The 19,658-nt window shown below is 49.4% G+C and overlaps 1 protein-coding gene across 1 annotated transcript in view; it reads right to left on the bottom strand.

Annotated features, from left to right (window-relative positions):
* Positions 1–19,658, bottom strand: part of LOC144783414 (E3 ubiquitin-protein ligase rnf213-alpha-like) — a 2,376,820-nt gene that overhangs the window by 796,528 nt on the left and 1,560,634 nt on the right. The window contains exon 28 of the mRNA XM_078662402.1: positions 6,552–6,646. Within this exon, the coding sequence (XP_078518528.1) occupies positions 6,552–6,646 (95 nt within the window). The remainder of the gene's footprint in view (positions 1–6,551; positions 6,647–19,658) is intronic.

Genomic DNA, 19,658 nt, shown 5'->3' with positions numbered 1-19,658 from the left:
ATCTTCCTCAGAACCCGAGGAATCAAGGGTATGGGAGGAAATGCGTAAAGGAGTTGTGAGCCCCAACTCAACTGAAACACGTCCCCCAAAGCTCCCTGCATCGGATACTGGAGACTGCAGAATGACGGGCAGTGAACGTTCTCGTGAGTGGCAAACAGGTCCACCCGAGGAGTTCCACCTCTGGATGAATCCTCCACACGTGGTCAGCGGAGAACTGCCGACTGAGACTGTGTGCACGCACGTTCAGAACTCCGGCCAGATGATTTGACATCAGACAAATCTGGTGGTCCTGAACCCAGGACCAGAGACGCAGACCCTCTTTGCAGAGACGATGCAACCCTACTCCTCCCTGCTTGTGGACATACCACATCATGGTAGTGTTGTCCGTCAGGACCTGAACTGACCGACCGCGAAGGGAGGGGAGGAAGGCCTTGAGCGCCAAATGTATCGCCCTCAATTCCAGAATGTTGATGTGAAGCAACCTTGCCTCTGGAGACCAAAGACCCTTGATCTCCAGATCCCCCAGATGAGCACCCCACCCTAGGGTAGAGGCATCCGTTATCACTGTGGCCACCGATGGAGGAAGATGAAAGGGCTTTCCTTGAGACAGATTGCCCTCCACGCTCCACCAAGACAGATCTGCTGCAGTGTCTCTGGAGATCTAGATCGACTCCCTGAGATCCCCATTGTGTTGAAACCACTGCCTGCGGAGGCACCACTGGAGTGCCCTCATGTGCCAGCATGCATGGTTGACCAGCAGAATGCAGGAAGCAAGAAGCAAACAGACCGAGCAGGCAAAAGACCTTCAGGACTGGAACAACCGCACCATTGTAGAATAAAGGGATCATTTCCTGAATGTTGATAATCCTTTGTGGAGGTGGGAATTCTCAACACACAGTAGTGTCCAGTACCGCCCCTATGAACAGGTTGTGCTGGGAGGGCACCAGGTGAGATTTGGGCACGTTTATTGAGAAACACAACTTGAACAACAGCTGGGTTGTCATCTGCAGATGATGAAGCACCTTCTCTGGCGACTCCGCTTTGAGAAGCCAGTCGTCCAGATAGGGGAAACTGGAATCCCCAATCTCCTGAGATGGGCTGCCCCCACTGCCATCAACTTGGTGAAGAATCGAGGTGCAGTAGTAAGTCCAAACGGGAGAACCCCAAACTGATAGTGTTGCGACCCTACCGTAAAACGTAGACACTTACTGTGCGACTTCAGGATAGGAATATGAAAATACGCATCCTGCAAGTCGATGGACACCATCCAGTCCTCCTGTTGCAGCGCTTGAAGAACCTGCGTAAGGGTGAGCATCTTGAACTTCTCCTGCTTCAGAAAAAGGTTCAAGATCCTGAGATCCAGGATTGGACATAGCCTGTCATCCTTTCTGGGAATCAGGAAATACCGGGAGTAGCCTCCCTGACCCCTCTCCCGCTCTGGAACCACCTCTATCGCACCTTTCTTTAGCAATGTAATGACTTCGGGCCGATTCACAGAACTAACTTAAGACAAAATCCTAAACTTACTACTTTTGGTATTCACAGAAGTTAGCATTTTGTCTTAAGTTTGTCTTAAGACAAACTTAAGACAAACTGAAGACAAAATCCTAACTTAAGTCTGTCTTAAGTCTGTCTTAAGACAAACTTAAGACAACATCCTAACTTCTGTGAATACCAAAAGTAGTACATTTAGGATTTTGTCTTAGGTTAGTTCTGTGAATCGGGCCCATTCTTCTGCAGAAGTAGAAGATGGTCCTCCGAACATGCTCCTTGGCAAGGAGGGTAATTTGGAGGAAATTCCCGAAAGGGAAGGGCATACCCATTTTCCACAAGATTTAGAACCCAAAGGTCCGAAGTGACCGATTCCCAATCTTGTAGAAAGTGGGTAAGCCGACCCCCCACAGGACCCATATGATCCAGGATGGTGGATCTAGGGCTGCTTTGCTGTATTGGCAATAGGGGGGAGGTAGAGGAGGAGGAGGAGGAGGGCTGAGGACCTCGTGGACGTCCTCTGTTCTTGCCTCTGTAGGTCTGATACAGAGGATTCTGCTGCTGTTGCTGCTGCTGAGGCTGCCTGTAGGTCGGACGACCTTCCAAAACCTCGGAATCTTCTGTAGCCGTAGCCCCTAGGCTGCACCTGCAGGCCCAAATACTTTGCGGTGGCCTTGCTGTCCTTGAACCTCTACGGCCTTCTCACCAAACAGCCTGGAGCCATCAAAAGGGAGGTCAAGAAGAGTCGCCTGCACATCAGGAGAGAACTCCGATGACCGGAGCCAAGCACTTCTCCTCGTAGCAATAGAAGAGCTCATGATTCTAGCAACCGAGTCCGCAGTGTCCAGACCACTCTGCATAACTTGGCTTGCAGCAGTCTGAGTATCTGCCAAAACTTCATTAAAAGTCAGACTGTCCTCTTCAGGCAATTTTGGAACAAGCTGCTTCGCTGAATTTATAAGAGCATGGATGTAACGACCCAAGACAAGTGGCATTCGTGGACGTTAGGGCCATACTTGCTGAAGAAAATACCTTTTTAACAGATTGCTCAAGCTTTTTAGAGTCTCTGTCCCCAGGGACTTGAGGAAAGGCCCCAGATGATTTTTTGGAACAAGCAGCCTGCAGCACCTGGCTCTCAGGAGAAGGATGAGATGAAAGGAAATCCGGGTCTCCTGGAGCCGTCCTGTACCTCCTAGCGACAAACTTCGACACTGCTAGAGCTGAAAAGGGCTTACGCCACACTTCCAACACCGGCTCAGTGATGGCATCATTAAAGGGCAATAATGGCTCTACCACTGTAGAAGGAGAATGCAGTACCTCAGTAAGAATGTTAGACTTAAGTTCAGCTGTTGGAAGTTGCAGATCTAAAAGCTCTGCTGCTTTCCTAAATTCTGTGTGGTAAGAAGCCACATCCTTAGAAGGAGCATCTGTAGGTGGAGAAAGTTCCCACTCTGGGGATGTATCCAATCCAATACCTCCTTCAACCCCTCAAACAATTCTTCAGACTCCTCAAGCTCACCTTCCTCCATTGCCTCTTCCTCCTGGAAACGCTGTTCCTCCAAAATTCTCTGCAACTCTCGCCTTGACCTCATCCTCGGGATCGCCGGCGGCGGCACCAAACGCAACTCCGACGGATCCGGAGCCGGCGTCGAACTTGGATCTGGAGGCACAACCGGAGTTGAGCGAGGTCGAACTGACGGCGCCGGAGAGGAAGGATAGGGTGTCGATGCCCTCGGCGCCGCAAAATGCCAGGATGGAGTCGCAGGCATGAACGGCATAAAGGGAGCCTGAGCATAAGCCTGAGGAACACCCAGGTTAAATGCCATTGGACCCATGGGACCCGAAGGCGCTCCAGAGGGGTACGAGGCTCTAGCGAAGATTCCATAGATCGCATTTAAATAATGCAAGGGATCTGTACCTGGGCCAGGGAAAGGTGGGTAGGCCCACGGGATAATCTCCGATTGAGGCATTACCGGACTCAGGTCAACCGGCGCCGACGGAGGAGCCATTGGAGCCGCAGATTCTTCAGGAACTGGAGCTTCATCTACGGGGACAGGAGAATGAACCGGCGTCGGAGAATGCGCCGGTATACCCTCAGGCGAAGCCGAACTAACTGGAGACACCTGAGTCGAGCTTAAAGGAGATGCTGAAACGAAGTCCTTCCGATGTCGAGGAGCCGGCAAAGTCGACTTCGGAGCCGCATCCTTGTCAGAACGGCGCCGGGAGCTGTGTCTTCTCTTTTTCTTGTGCTTCTTCGGCTTCGAAGCATGAGCAGACGACGACTTCAATCTCGACCTGGATCTTGATCTTGATCTCCTCCGACCACTCTTCTCCTTTCTCATCTTCGCCATAAAGAGTTTAGCCTCTCTGTCTTTTAAGGCCTTGGGGTTCATCTTACGACAGCAAGAGCAACCCTCGACATCATGGTCTGACGACAAGCACCAGACACAGTCCTTGTGGGGGTCAGTGATTGACATATGACCCCCACACTCTCTACAAGGCTTGAAACTCAACTTCCTCGAAGACATTTTCTAAAAAGGCAACAAGAAGATCAAGCCAAGAATACAAAGTAACGATACAAGTACGGAGGGTCCCAGAAAACCGTTAGCGTCGACGGCGCGGAAAAAAAGGAACGGACGTCATCTCACCCACAAGGCTCTCTTATGGCTCCAGTGACGTCATGCGGAGCCGAAAGCAGAGCCATTCTATTGTGACGTTGTCCTCGTCGGCGTGGAGAGCTACAAAAAATGTCCGAATGCTGCTGGCGCAGGGGATAGTCACAAGGTGAGAAATCCACTGGCAGATGTATCCATCAGAAACCAAGCCTCTGGGGGCAATTAACATGATAAAAAGAGGGCAGAATCAAGGTCAGTCCCTAAAGCAGATAAAAACGGACTCCAATACGACCAGAACACCACCCCCGTCGAGGTCGGTGTGCTCTCCTGCTCCCAACTCAGCTCTGTGTGCCCTCTTGCTCCCCTCTCAGACCTGTGTGCTCTCTTGCCACCCTCTCAGCCCTATGTGCTCTCTTACTCCCGTCTCAGGCCTGTGTGCTTTCTAGCTCCCCTCTCAGCTCTGTGTGCTCTCAGGCTCCCCTCTCAGACCTGTGTGCTCTCAGGCTCCCCTCTCAGACCTGTGTGCTCTCCGGCTACCCTCTCAGCCCTGTGTGCTCTCTTGCTCCCCTCTCAGACCTGTGTGCTCTCCTGCTACCCTCTCAGCCCTGTGTGCTCTCTTGCTCCCCTTTCAGACCCATGTGCCCTCCTCTCAGCCTGTGTGCTCTCTTGCTCCGGTCTCAAGCCTGTGTGCTCTCTTGCTCCCCTCTCAGACCCGTGTGCTCTCTAGGTCCCCTCTCATCTCCGTATGCTCTCTTGCTCCCCTCTCAGCCCCCTGTGCTCTTTTGCTCCCGTCTCAGGACTGTGTGCTCTCTAGCTCCCCTCTCAGCTCCATATGCTCTCCTGCTCCCCTCTCAGCCCCCTGTGCTCTTTTGCTCCCGTCTCAGACCTGTGCGCTTTCTTGCTCCCCTCTCAGACCTGTGCACTCTCTTGCTCCCCTCTCAGCCCTGTGTGCTCTCCTGCTACCCTCTCAGCCCTGTGTACTCTCTTGTTCCCATCTCAGGCCCGTGTGCTCTCTTGTTTCCGTCAGTCTTGTGCATTCCTAGGTTCGCTTCGGGTTGAGGACAAAGACAGGATAACAAGCACTTGCCCATCCCAACAAAGGGGCTAGGCGAGTGGCTTCCACGCCAGAGCCACTACGCCATCAACTACTCTTCTCACAGAGGAGGCAAGTGCAGTCTCTTTGGCCTCAAACCCACAACTATATTATCTAGTGGGTCAGTTGGGAACCATAGAGATCTAGATGAAACTCACATCTTCCAAGCAAGCAACTTGTGTGATCTTTTATAAAGTACTTTTATGCCCTTTCTTTCTTTATCTGCCAATATTGAGAAAATCTATGAAACATATTACACCTGCCAGTTAATGTCATTTTTTTTTTTTTTAAATCTGACCACGGCCCCAGTGATGATGGAATACCCCTAGGGCAGAAGGCCTTCGACCTTGACAGTGATCCTACCCGTAGGAGCGGGTCATTAAATAAAGTGTCAGTCGTAGAACCAGTACACTAGTGATTTAATTAGTTTCCAAGGTTGACCTGTCTGTGTGATCTAGGGCACAAATCCCTGAGGCATAGTGCCAAGTACCTCCCCAACAAAAACAAGCACTGAAAATGCAATATGTCTCGCCTTTGATTAAGTTAAAGCCATTTGCTTTGCTAATGGTATTGTACAGCAAAGCAAATGGCTTTAACTTCATAAAAGGCGAGACCTATTGCATTTTCAATGCTTGTTTATAGATGGAAATGATTTCAGCTACCTTCCATGATGATGGAATGTTCATACCTGCAGCAATAGCGTTAGATAGCATTTTAATATAAGGGCCCCAGACAGTTGAATCCTCTCTATACAAATCATTATGGATTCTATCGGGGTCATAATCTGACTGATCCACACCCATGTCCATACTAACCCATACAGTTGAATTCTCCCTCGAAATATTTTAATACATTAAGGTATAAATGTAATTGCTCTGAACCTTTACTATGTTGAGATCACTCTAAGGTCCACTTGAGACTGATCAGTGTAAAAAGCAAATAATAATAATAATTTTAAAAAAAGAATGGCCACATTACTATTAACTACTTGCATGTTCTGTCTCTCTGGATGTTAGCTCTGACCTAAACTGGTTCCTTCACTATTTTCATAATACAAGCTTATGTAATATTGATGATTTTACATATATATTCTGAAGAACTACATTGCGTGAATTTAATATCTCTAATCTTTATGAGGTATTTACATTCACCGTAATATTTCTGATACCTATTCAACATTGATCAAGCTCAATGATTTAAGCAGTGAACTTAGGATTTAGCAAAACGTAACTGAACTGCATACAATCTAAAACTGGCTATAAATTAGTGTATGAAAAAAAGATTTACACAATCAAATGAAAAACAAATTTAGGTTGTGCAGTACTCAAAAAGTAAGTAGGCTTTTAACTCACTTTTCCACTACAATAAATCCTTTTGCAGGTATATGGTTTGTGCCGCCAACCGTTTCACCACATTTGCACATTTTAATTTCCATGGGTTTTCCACACTGTGTATTGTAAAAAGAATAACAGTGTTATTTCTCTATAATTTAAGATCACTTTTGTATATCATTAGGTGGGAAAACTTGACCAACTCTATGTGGTGTATTTACTTTCACAGTATTAAAACTGCAACTCTCTAAGATACAAGTATGTATGGCAAACTGAAAATTTTAAATGATTCAGATGACACAAAATTAGGACTCTGAGAGATTCAAGGTTTATAATGTACGACTCAGTAGAACAAGTTACTCACCATTGGTAACGCTCTTTCTCGTAGACACTCTATCAAACCTCAGTTTCCTCACCTTTTGAATATTTCCAAGGCGTCAGTCTAGATCTGGAAACGTTTTTCAGTAGTATCTCTTGGCGACAGTAGGTGGTGCCATACAGCTCTGCACTGATGCCACTCTGTTCATGAAATGAATGGGGAGCCTATATAGGTGCCACTTCTGTGTGTTGATGTGAGTTGCTTTCACGGTCGTCTGTGCCCTCAGAATCAGAGCCCAAAGACCAAACTGAATCTGAGCAGTGTGCAAATATCTGGATTTTAGATCTTATTAAAGTCAATTCACAGAATGGGAAGGATGGGTGCCTTGGTGAGGAATCTGCAGTTAGAGAGAGTCTCTACCAGAAAGAGTATTCCCAAAGATAAGTAATTTGTTCTTTTGATAGAGACTTCTAGCTACAATTTCTTCACCTTTTGAATAGATACCAAAGCTGTACCTATTTTGAGATGGGACAGTGAATGGACTCAAATCAAAAAGCCCTGTAGAACCAAGTGGGCAAAATGCACCTCTCAGTGGACCTGGTTGTCCAGACAGTCGTGCTTAGGGGACCTATGGAGAGACACCCATGTAGCTGCTTGGCAGATGCCCAAGACCTGAACTTTGTGTGCCAATGGCTGAGCACGTCTGACATGGCATTCAACAATCCTGTCAGGTGGGTCACCACCAAGGAAATCCATTAAGGGTTCAGCCATTTCCAGATGTGTGGCGCCCACTGGCACAGGGCCAAGAACCCCGCTCTGCCCTGTTTGTTGCAATACCATACAGAGGTTGCGTTGTTCCGTAAGCACCTGGACAGTCCTTCCTTTGATGGATTGAAGGAAGGCTTTCAACACCAAGCGGATGGCCCTTAGCTCCAGGGCTCACTGATAGAAAATTGATGTAAAAAATATTGATGTTCTAATTCTCCCCCAAAAATATAGAATACAATACCTAAACAGGTAAGTACAAAAATATTAAATCGAAAATATCAATGTAAAAAATATAGATGTAAAAATATCGATTTAAATAAATAAATATATATATATATATATATATATATATATAAAATAATATATTAAAGATATTAAATGTTAATATTATTTTTCACAAATTTAATTAAATGTAATGTACATTTTTACAAAATATAACAAATAAACTTAATTAAAAAAATAAAAACACAATCAATAATTTTTATATATGTATATATTTACTTTAAAATAATTTATAAACTATTATCTTTAATTTATTAAAAATATATATATATACAAATGAAATATATATATATATATATATATATATATATATATATATATATATATATATATATAAAATGTAAAATATAAAAGAAATCTAGAATACATTAAGCATTAAACTATAAAAAAAATATATATTGAAACTTAAAATGCCCAATACAATAAGTGCAACAGAAAGTTTTGGATAGCGGAGGGGTAAAAATTACTATTACCGAGAGCAGAACGGCCGACTCTCTGAATTTGAGAATCCAGGCAGTAATGTTTGGTACCGTGTGCAGAGATGCCCACGTGGCTGCCTGGCAGATGTCATGAAGGGGAACACCACGTCCCAAAGCAGTAGTGGCTGCCGTCGCCCTGGTGGAATGGGCACACAGTCCAACTGGAGGCTCCTTCTTTGCCAAAGAGTAACACATTTTTATGCAAAGAACGACCCACCGAGAGATGGTCCATTTTTGCACAGCCCAACCTTTCTTTGCTCCCACATAGCCAACAAAGAGTTGGTCATCCACCCAGAATTGGAGTGTGCGCTACAGATAAAAAGATAGCGCACTTTTTGGATCCAAACTGTGGAGCCTCTCTTCCTCTTATGAAGGATGGGGCGGCGGAAAGAAGTTGGGCAAAGTGAGGGATTGGCCAATATGAAAACGAGTAACTACTTTAGGAAGAAAAGAGGGTCTGGTTCTTAGGACAACCTTGTCTGGATGAACAGCCAAAAAGGGAGGCTTAGAAGACAGATCCTGAAACTCACTCACCCTGCTAGCAGAGGTGAGGGCAACTAGGAATGCAGTTTTCAAAGTTAAAAGTCTGAGAGGACAGTAATGTAGCGGCTCAAAGGGAGCGCATATAAAGTATGCTAAGACCAAGTTCAAGTCCCACTGAGGCATTACAAAAGCAATAGGAGGAAAGAGGTGAGGTATGCCCTTAAGAAATCTATTTACAATAGGAGACTTGATAAGAGAAGGCAGATCAGGCAGCTGAAGAAAGGCTGAGGTGGCTGAGAGATAGCCCTTAGGGACGCCCAGAGCAGAGCCCTGCAGGGCTAAAGAAAGGCGGAACAAAAGAACTTTAGAAAGAGGGGCAGAGAGGGGATCCACAGCCTTTGCTGTGCACCATCCCACAAATGTATTCCATCTACAGGTGTGGAGGGACGCCTGGCTGCCAAGATAATATCACAGACTTCAGGAGGAAGGTTGAAAGCTGTCAACTGTCGCCGCTCAATCTCCATGCAAGGAGGTGGAGACTGGACAGGTTTGGGTCGAGGACCGTCCCCTGCTGCTGCGACAGAAGAGGCAGTCGGATCGGAGGATCGATGGCCAGATGTAACAGCTCAGGATACCAGACTCTTCGTGCCCAATCCAGAGCCACAGGAATGACTTGGTCCTGGTCGCGCCGGATCTTCTTAAGCACTCGGAGCAGAAGTGGTATAGGCGGAAAGGTGTATAGAAGACCGCACATCCACTCGCAACAAAAAAGCGTTGCCGAGTGAGTGCTGCCTTGGAAATTCCAATGCGCAGAAATGCTGACATTGCGCGTTCTCTTTTTAGATCTAATCAAGGCTCTCCCCACTGCTGAAAGAGACCTTGCACCACCTCCAAGTGAAGACACCATTCATGATCCATCATGCACCTGCGGCTGAGTTCGTCCACCCTGGCGTTCAGAGAACCTGGCAGGTGTTGAACCACCAGGGATATGCCCTGATGTTCCAGCCATGTCCAGTGGCAAAAGGCCTCTTGACGTAGGGTCCACGACCCCACCCTGCCCTGTTTGTTGCAGTACCACACGGCGGTGGTGTTGTCTGTGAACACCTGCACTACTCTTCCTCGGACAGAGGGAAGGAATGCTTTCAGTGCAAGATGAATCGGCTGGAGCTCCAGAAGGTTGATATAGTGCCCGGACTCTGCCGGAGACCAGAGACCTCTGATCTCCGCCTCTCCCATGTGACCGCCCCACCCCAGATGCGATGCATCTGTCACCACTTTGAAATCTGGTTGGGGAAGGGAGAGGGATCTGCACTTGACCCAATCCTGTTTCGTTAGACACCACTGCAATTGGCATGCAGTGTCCTCCGAGATCTGCACGCAATCAGAAAGATTCCCTTTATGCTGTGCCCACTGAAACTTTAGGTCCCACTGCAGAGTCCGCATATGCCACCTGGCATGATCCACCAGCAGGATGCAGGAGGCCATGAGGCCCAGTAGCCGCAGGGTCATTCTGACCAAAACCCGGGATAGAGGCTGAAAGATCGTATCATAGCCCGAATATCCCGGACTCGCTGTTCGAGAGGATAGGGCTGAAACTGCATTGTGCAGACCATCCAGCTTTTCGCGATTTGCAAAATAATCGCGAAATTGGCCGAAGAGCGCGATGACCGCGATATTCACCCTTTTGGCCGCAAAAAAGGTCTCCAGCAGGCTGCAAAAATGATGGTGACATCTTATTGGCTGTACTCGCACCCGTCACTAGGTGGTGCCGTACAGCCATAATACGCTTTGGAAGAAGAAGAAGAATTAGCGAGTCTCGGAAAAAGCCAGGCAGTGTGAGTGCTGGGCTCGGTACGCATTGACTTTCAAATAGGCAGAATAATGTTTATGTGAAATGACGAAGCTTCCTCCTCCTGGAAGCTGAAATACTTAAAAGTTCTAGGAGGTGCGGGCGCTTCAACCACCCACCCGCCATTGAGCTCCCTTTCCTCTCCCGTCGTCCAAACTTGCTGAAGGAAAAACATGACTTCAGCAAGAGGTTCTTACCTTCTCTTTCCTCTCCTTCATCCGTTCCCACATTAAATCGATTTGAAATAGGAAAGGAACATTTTGTTGGAAACGTCTTCTTTCTCGGGTATTTTCTGTCCCAACTGCAGTCTGGTGACGGAAAGGGGGGGGGTGGGTCAGGGGGTCAGCCCCATGTGCTCCCTCGTCCAAGCTTGCTGAAGGAAAACAGTGACTTCAGCAAGCGGTTACTGCCTCTTTCCTTTCTTTCATTCGTTCGCATGTGAAATGGATCCAAAAAAGAGAGAAACATTTTGTTGGAAATGTCTTTCTCTGGCATTTTATGTTCGAGCTGCAGCCTCAGGACGGAAGCGGTGAATAAATAAAAAAAACATTATATGGAAAGTAACTACATGCAACTAGACATAGTGGTTGCAAAGTGGCCAGAGTGTTTTCTGTCACACGCAAACCCATTAGCGCCACATTACTGAGTGGGCCAGTGGTGCTTTCAACTTATTCCTTGAACAGCATTGTTGTTGGAACAGAGGGTGAGGAGATGACGTCTCCATGGTCTGGGGTGTCTGACGTCTCCATGGTCAGGGGTGTCTCTGGGGTCTCCCTGTGATATTGTGCTTGACTGAGCCTATGCTCCAGACTGTTATCACAAAGGAGGATATAGGAAAAAAACTCCCTTGGACTGTTTATAAAGCCTATTTCAAAGTTAAATACTCTACTAAGTCAGTTTACAATGTTTTAAGGCTGAAAATAAATGATTACAAGTAAAATAAAGTGCCGCAAAAATGCCGCTAAATTTCCATATTTGTGCCGCTAAATTTCCATATTTGTACCGCTAAATTCGCTAATCTATGCCGCTATATCCTGGGGGGTCTGAAACCGCCCCGATAAAGAGGATCTTTTGAGAGGGACTCAGTTGTGACTTCAGCACGTTGATAGTGAACCCCAGCGAATGCAGGAGGTCCGCTGTAGTCTGGAGGTGGGAGATGACAGCCTGGGGCGAGCCCGCCTTCAGCAGCCAGTCGTTGAGATAGGGGAACACTGGAACCCCTGATCTGCGCAGATGAGCTGCGACCACTGCCATCACTTTCGTGAATACCTGAGGGATGCTGGTAAGGCCAAAGGGAAGCATGGTGAACTGAAAATGCTCAGTGGCCTACCATGAACAGTAGGTAACACCTGTGGACCGGCAGGACGGGAATGTGGAAGTAGGCGTCCTGCAATTCCAACGCTACCATCCAGTCTCCAGGGTCGAGGGCAGACAAAACCTGAGCCAATGTCAACATTTTGAACATCTCCTTCCGGAGGAAGTGGTTGACGTCCCCGAGGTCTAAGACAGGACGCAGGCCTTTGTCCTTCTTGGGCACCAGGAAGGAGTGGGAATAGCTACCACGACCTACATTTGGGGCAGGGACTTGCTTGATGGCTCCCTTGGCCAAGAGAGCCGAAAAGCTCCTGTTGGAGAAGGGCCAGATGATCCTCTGACATTCGATATTACTGAGGTGGCATGGCTGGGGGATAGTTTCGAAGGGGAGGGAGTAGCCCCTTTGGACTATCTGCAAAACCCACCTGTCTCACGTGATGGTGCGCCAGTGGGGAGGGTGATGGCGAATTCTGCCTCCCACTGGCGATTTGTGACCCTGAAAGGTTGGACTACGAGCGTTTGGAGGCTGCTGTAGAGGGGCGGTGGTGGACTGGCCGGCTCGCTGGCCCCCAGACCCACAACGGTGTCTGCGGTGTCCAGTCCACATCGTATGGTAAACTTGACTGCGTCTTTCCCCTCGGCGACTGCATGGGAGATCACGGCCCAGTCCTCCCCCGGGCACTGGAGCAGCACCTGCGCTACCATATCCCACACAGAGTGGGAGTAACGGCCCAACAGACATGCAGTGTTTATTGACCGCAGTCCCAAGCTGGAGGAAGGAAACATCTTCTTCCCAAGATGGTCCAGCTTTTTGGATTCCCTAGAGGGCTATGCACCTTTGGACATCGAGGCTTGGACCGCCGAGCTTTCCGGGGTGGGGTGTTGGGAGAGGAAAGTGGGGTCGCCCGGAGCCGGGCGGTGGTTGCGGGCAATCATCCTAGCCACAGGTGCCCCTGTGCTGGCCTTCGACCAGGTGCCCAAAAGGATGTTGGTTAGGGCTTCATTAAACGGCAGCAGGGGCTCCGAAGAGCTCGCTGCTGGTTGAAGTACCTAGGTCAGGAGGTTAGACCGGACCCAAAAGTTACTTACCTTCAGTAACGATATATCTGTAAGAAACATTAGTAGTGATAGATTCCTTACCTTAGAAATACCCCCCAGGCATCAGACTGGATCCAGAAAGTTTTCGTCAGCAGTACACCTGCGCGTCGGTAGGCGTTGTCGTGCAGCTCCGCGTGCGTCGTCGGCGCTGAGATGATGTCTCTGGAGCTACTTAGACACGCCCACGCACGCTGACGTCAGTTCTGTACACAACTTTCCGCGTCTAGGAACGCTGAGCCATGCAAGAAACTGACCACTGGTGCCATGAAACTAGGGCCCTGAAAGGGATGACCTTAACCTTAGAAATCAGTTTGCAGAACGGGGAGGTTGGGTGGGGGGTGTGGAATCTATCACTACTAATGTTTCTTACAGATATATCGTTACCGAAGGTAAGTAACTTGTGCATCTGAAAGAAACACGTTGTGATAGATTCCTTACCTTAGAATAGATACCCCAGCAATCCCAACCCCGGTGGTGGGTCTGAAAACCAAGATCACACCAGAAAGTCCTGGGGAACAGAACGGCCAACTAAGCCGTCTCTCCGGACTTGGCTGTCCAGGCAGTAATGCTTGGTAAACTTGTTCAGCGAAGCCCACATAGCTGCCTCACAGATGTCATGCAAGGGAACTCCCCGTCCCAAAGCAGTAGTGGCTGCCGTCCCCTGGGTAGAATTGGCCCGTAGGCCCACTAGAGGATCCTTTTTAGCCAAAGAATAACAAGCCTTAATGCACAGAACAACCCACCAAGAGATGGTCCGCTTGTGCACGGCCCGACCTTTCTTGGCGCCCACGTAGCCAACAAAGAGCTGGTGATCCACCCAGAATTGTTGTGTGTGGTTGAGGTAGAAGGAGAGCACACGTTTTAGGTCCAGACGGTGGAGCCTCTCTTCCTTTTTTGAGGGATGTGGAGGCGGAAAGAAGGTGGGCAAAGTAATGGTCTGCCCAATGTGAAAGGCAGTGACAACCTTCGGCAGAAAAGATGGACGAGTCCTTAGAACAATGTTGTCTGGATGGACAGAGAGAAAAGGAGGCTTAGAAGAAAGAGCCTGGAGCTCATTAACTCTTCTGACAGACGTGATAGCCATCAGGAAAGCTGTCTTTAAAGTAAGAAGAAGAGGACAGTTGTGAAGTGGCTCAAAGGGAGCACACATCACAGATATCAGAACCAGGTTCAAGTCCCACTGAGGCATTATGAAAGGAACAGGAGGGAAAAGAAGAGTAATGCCTTTTAAGAATCTATTTACAACAGGGGACTTGAAAAGGGAAGACTGATCTGTAAGCCGTAAAAATGCTGAAATGGCAGAGAGACAGTCCTTGATAGTGCCCAGAGCAGAGCTCTGCTGGGCCAAAGAAAGGAGAAATAGAAAGACCTCTGAAAGAGGGGCAGAAAGGGGATCCACAGCCTTTGCAGTGCACCATGCCACAAATTTAATCCAGCTCCAGGAGTATACCGTCTTAATGGAGGGACGCCTGGCTGCCAAGATTACATCACAAACTTCGGGAGGCAGACCAAAAGACGTTAACTGCCGCTCAATCTCCACACAAGGAGGTGGAGGCTGGACAGGTTCGGGTGGAGCACCGTCCCTTGCTGCTGCGACAGAAGATCCTCCCGAAGAGGCAGTCGGATGGGGGGATCGATAGCCATGCTGAGTAGCTCGGGATACCATACTCTTTGCGCCCAGTCTGGATCCACAAGAATGACTTGGGCCCGGTCGCACTTGATCTTCTTCAGCACTCTGGGCAGAAGTGGTATAGGCGGAAATACGTATAGTAGACCACAACTCCCCTTGTGACGAAAAGCGTCGCCTAGCGAGTGATGCCTTGGAAATTCCAACGTGCAGAACTGATGACATTGCATGTTCTCTTCGGTGGCGAATAGATCTAACCAAGGCTCTCCCCACTGCTGAAAGTGTTGGATGGCGTTTTAGGATCAGAGTGAAATTTCCCGATTCATGCCCTTATATAGGTACAATTCACATTGCCCTAATATAGGCATAGAAATCATATCCATATTTAGACATAGCCCATGCAGTCCAAATACAGGCATGGCAACTTCCACCGGTTCCAAAAAGCCACAACGATTTCTTGGAAAATCGGCATAAGCAGTCAGGGACATCCCCTTGCTTGAATATTGATTTGTCCAAGAACTCATGGAGTTTTCAAAGAACTACCATTCCCTTGGGGTTCTTTGATGACGTTATTATGCCCGACTTTTCGTCAAACTAGGTACCTTCAAGGTATAAATATGCCTTCACTTGCTCTAGCAAGACACGGTGGTTTGGAGCGTTCGATTATCTACTTGCTCGACGCAGCTCGCTACAGCAAGTGCCGAAGGAAGCTGACCCTACAGCTGATGCACTGATCAAGTCGCTGTCCATTCTCTCACTGAGAATCCAGCTCCAGTGTTTCCAAGCTCCCCTCGAGGGGTGTTGGGAAATCAAGTCCTGAGACAGAGATACCAGACCTCCTTCATTCTAAAACCAAGGTACACAGCTGATTAAGACCCTAAGAGAAATCTTGGATAGATTCTTGGCAAAGAATACTAAACTTATACTACACCACACTTACTTCTTCCCTCGTACAAGACTTAGGTTAGGTACATTGGGGTAGGCGTATTTTAGAAGCACCAGTCTAGTACTTTTAGCCATTGTTATTTATGTATGTATTTTTATATGGCTTAGAAACCATACAATGCTCTTACAGTATTATTTTATAATATTGTTCTCGCTGTACGCATTATACTTTGCAACCTGCATTACGATTGTAGCAGTTCATTTCTTCTGTATGAGAAAGAAGACGGTTCAATAAATCCTTTTAGTGAAAATGCCCGTCTTTCAATTTCTCTGCACCTCTGGTGAAACGAAGCATGCACGATTGACTGAGTAAAATATATATCTATTGTTTCCACGACTCTAGAGGTACATTTCTTATTCTTGGGAAACAAAGTTGTCATGTTTATGCGGTTGTCAGAAACTAATCCCTTCTTGTGAATTTGAGAAAGTTTCTAGTGACCTCTGAGCTAGCTGGCACTCACAATTAAGTCTAATATACTCGATAGAGACCTAGTCGACCTCAGGCCTACGTCAAATCTATAGGATATATTATTCCAATGCGCAGAGCCTATTGGGAATATAGGAACTACACTACAATAGAGACTTTGCGTCATGTCCAAGTTCAGCCGCCATTCGTGATCCATCATGCACAAGCGGTTGAGTTTGTGCACCCTGGCGTTCAGAGAAACTGCAAGGTGTTGAACCACCAGGGAAATGCTGTGATGCTCCAGCCATGTCCAGAGGCTCAGAGCCTCCCGACATAGGGTCCACGACTCCACCCCGCCCTGTTTGTTGCAGTACCACATGGCAGTGGTGTTGTCCGTGAACACGTGCACTACTCTTCCCCGGACAGAGTGAAGGAATGCCTTCAGTGCAAGCCGGATCGCCTGAAGTTCCAGAAGGTTGATGTGGAACCCGGACTCCGCTGGAGACCAGAGTCCCCTGATCTCCACCTCTCCCATGTGGCCGCCCCATCCCAGAGGGGACACGTCTGTCACAACTGTGTGTTCCGTTTGGGGAAGGGAGAGGGATCTGCCATTGACCCAATCGCGATTCGTGAGCCACCACTGCAATGTTCATGCAGTGCCCTCCGAGATCTGGAAGTGATCGGACAGGTTGCCCTGATGCTGTGCCCACTGGAACTTTAGGTCCCACTACAGAGCCCGCATATGCCATCTGGCATGATCCACTAGCAGGATGCAAGAGGTCATCAGGTCCAGTAGCCGGAGGGTCATCCTGACCAAAACCCTGGATGGAGGCTGAAAGATCGGAATCATAGCCTGAATATCCCAGACTAGCTGCTCAGGGGGATAAACCCGAAACTGCCCAGAGTCCAGAACTGCTCTGATGAAGAGGAGCTTCTGAGACGGAATCAGGTGCGACTTCGGCACATTGATGGAGAACCCCAGCAAATGCAGGAGGTCTGCCGTAGTCTGGAGGTGGGAGACGACTGCCTGGGGTCGAACATACCTTCAACAACCAGTCGTCGAGATTGGGGAAGACTGGAACCCCTGATCTGCGCAGATGAGCTGCAACCACTGCCATCACTTTCGTGAACATCCGAGGGGTGCTAGTAAGGCCGAATGGGAGCACGATAAATTGAAAGTGCTCGTGGTCTACTGTGAATCGCCTGCAGAGCTGCGGGAGGGGCATCACCCGCATCCCTTGACAGGGAGAAGTCAAAGAGCGACTATGCTTCTTCGACTTCTTCTTGTGCTTCGACTTACCTGAGTAGTGCAAAGACTTTGATGAAGAGTGGTGCTGGTGGCTCCCCGATAGGTCCCTCGACCTCCCACGCCACTGGGACCTTGAACGTTGCCAAGCGGACTTCCGGTCCTCGAGAAGCTTTCGGGATCATTCCCGCAAAGACTTCGGATTCATGGTACGGCAGTCGGAACACGACTTGGGGTCGTTGTCGCGTTCCAGGCACTACAGGCTCACGTGGTGCGGATCCGTCACCGGCATCAGCAGAAATCGCAAGCCTTGCAACCGGGGATACCTAAGAGCACCAGGAGTCGATAGACTCGGATACGGTGTCGGCAAAAGTCGCAAAAAAGTCAGTCAAACCGTGACTGGAGGCCCCGCTCTCTCCGGATCTGCGCTGGCTGGCACGGAAAAAGAAAGAACTGACATCAGCGTGCGAGGACAGCGTCCAAGTAGATACCGCGACGTCATCCTGGCGGCCCCGATACCGACGACGAACGCTGAGTCGACCGATGCCACCTATCGACGCGAAGGGCTACTGGTATGAAAAAATTCCCCGAATCCAGTCTAATGCTTGGGGGTAATCCTAAGGTAAGGAATCTATACCTAATTGTCTCTTTCAGAATAACATAATTAATAATTAAAAAAATATTAATTAAAACAAACAGTAAACATTAATTAACTACACACACTTTAATACTATAATTTACACAACACACCTACATTAAACTATAAAATAACAAAACACAATTAAAACTAATCGTAAAATGTAAATCTACACGGGGGCGTGGCTTGGCGGGCGAAGATGGCGGTCGCAGCCTCGTAGAGCTCCCGTCGGCCCGGACTTCATCCTTCCATTTATCCTGGCCCCCGAGCCCGCTGTTGCTACCCAGTGCCTGGCGCTGATTAGGTGGAGTCCCCTGCCTGCTCCGGTGCCTCGACCTGGTGCTGTACTCGATCCTGGGACCGCGGAGAGGCGACGGAGACGTGCGGCCCTGTGACCGGCTGGAGACCGGGGCCCTTGAGTTTCGGGACGCCCGGGGCGGTCGCGGGCTGGAGTGAGGTGGCGACGTCCACGGCGCCGCTCTTGGCCCTGACTTGCTGCTGTGTTCGCCCGCAGGCCGCTGAGGCGCCGCTTATCCCTGCTCTTTGTGTGGACACTCTCTTCTCCCCTTTTGGTGGTTCGCCGTGAGGCCCAGTGACCGGCCGGAGACCGGGGACCTCGATTCTCGAGACGCCCGACATCAGTTGTGGGCTCGCGGGTGGTAGAGGTGCTGACGACGCTGCGCTTGGCCCGGCTCTGTGGCTGCAGTTACTCACGGGCCGCGAGCCTCCCCTGCGTCCTGAACAGCTGCTGGTGGTGCCGAAGGGTGATTGAGGCCTGGTCCGCCTTGGTGAAGCCGGGGCCTCGATTTTCGCGACCCCGGGCCTGTGTTGGCCTGCCCGCCTCCTTCTTGGGGCCTCTGACGTCGGTGATCCACCCCGGGGCCTGGAGCCTCCAGCACGAGTGGTGGTGCCTGGGGATTCTTACAACTAGCTGGGAGTAGTGCCCGCCCTGCCTCGTGTGCGGTCCCGGCGAGCCCACGACCGGCCATGACCAGAGGTGGCGGACAGACTAAGCAGGGCCCCATCGATAAGTTCACGGGGCCTAGTGGTGGCTCTGGGGCGGCTGGTGGCAGCGGTGGCCCTGGGCCGGACAATGCAGCGATCCTGGCGGCCATCACCCAATCCCGGGACATGCTCGATGCCAAGATTGGGGCGGTGGGAGCGGATGTTACACTGCTGCGCCAAGACCTTCGCAATGCAGTGGAGAGGATCGCTGGGGCCGAAACCCGCATCACGGTGACTGAGACGGACATAGGCGCCCTGAAGAAGAGGCTGGCGGAGGTGGAGGGTGTCCAGAAGACGCTGGCGGCCCGAGTGGAGGACGCCGAGGGGCGCGCAAGGCGGAACAACCTCCGCTTCGTCGGCTTTCCGGAGCGATGCGAGAAGGACGACATGGCGCGGTTCTTGACCCAGTGGTTGGAGGGCTGGCTCCCCGAAGGGACACTGTCCACGTGCTTTGTTATCGAGAGGGCACACAGGGCCCTGACTCAGCGGCCGCCGGAGGGTGAGCGCCCTAGACCAGTCATCGCCCGGCTGCTCAATTATCATGACCGCGATGCCGTCCTGCGGGAGGCGAGGAACAAAGGCTCGCTCACCTTTGAAAATCATAACATCATGATCTTTCCCGACTACACGAGGATGGTGCAGCAGCAGAGACAATCCTTCGTGGCTGCTA

This window comes from Lissotriton helveticus, chromosome 9 (genome assembly GCF_964261635.1).
Source record: "Lissotriton helveticus chromosome 9, aLisHel1.1, whole genome shotgun sequence".
Classification (NCBI taxonomy): Eukaryota; Metazoa; Chordata; class Amphibia; order Caudata; family Salamandridae; genus Lissotriton; species Lissotriton helveticus.
This window is presented reverse-complemented; position numbering and strand designations above follow the sequence as displayed.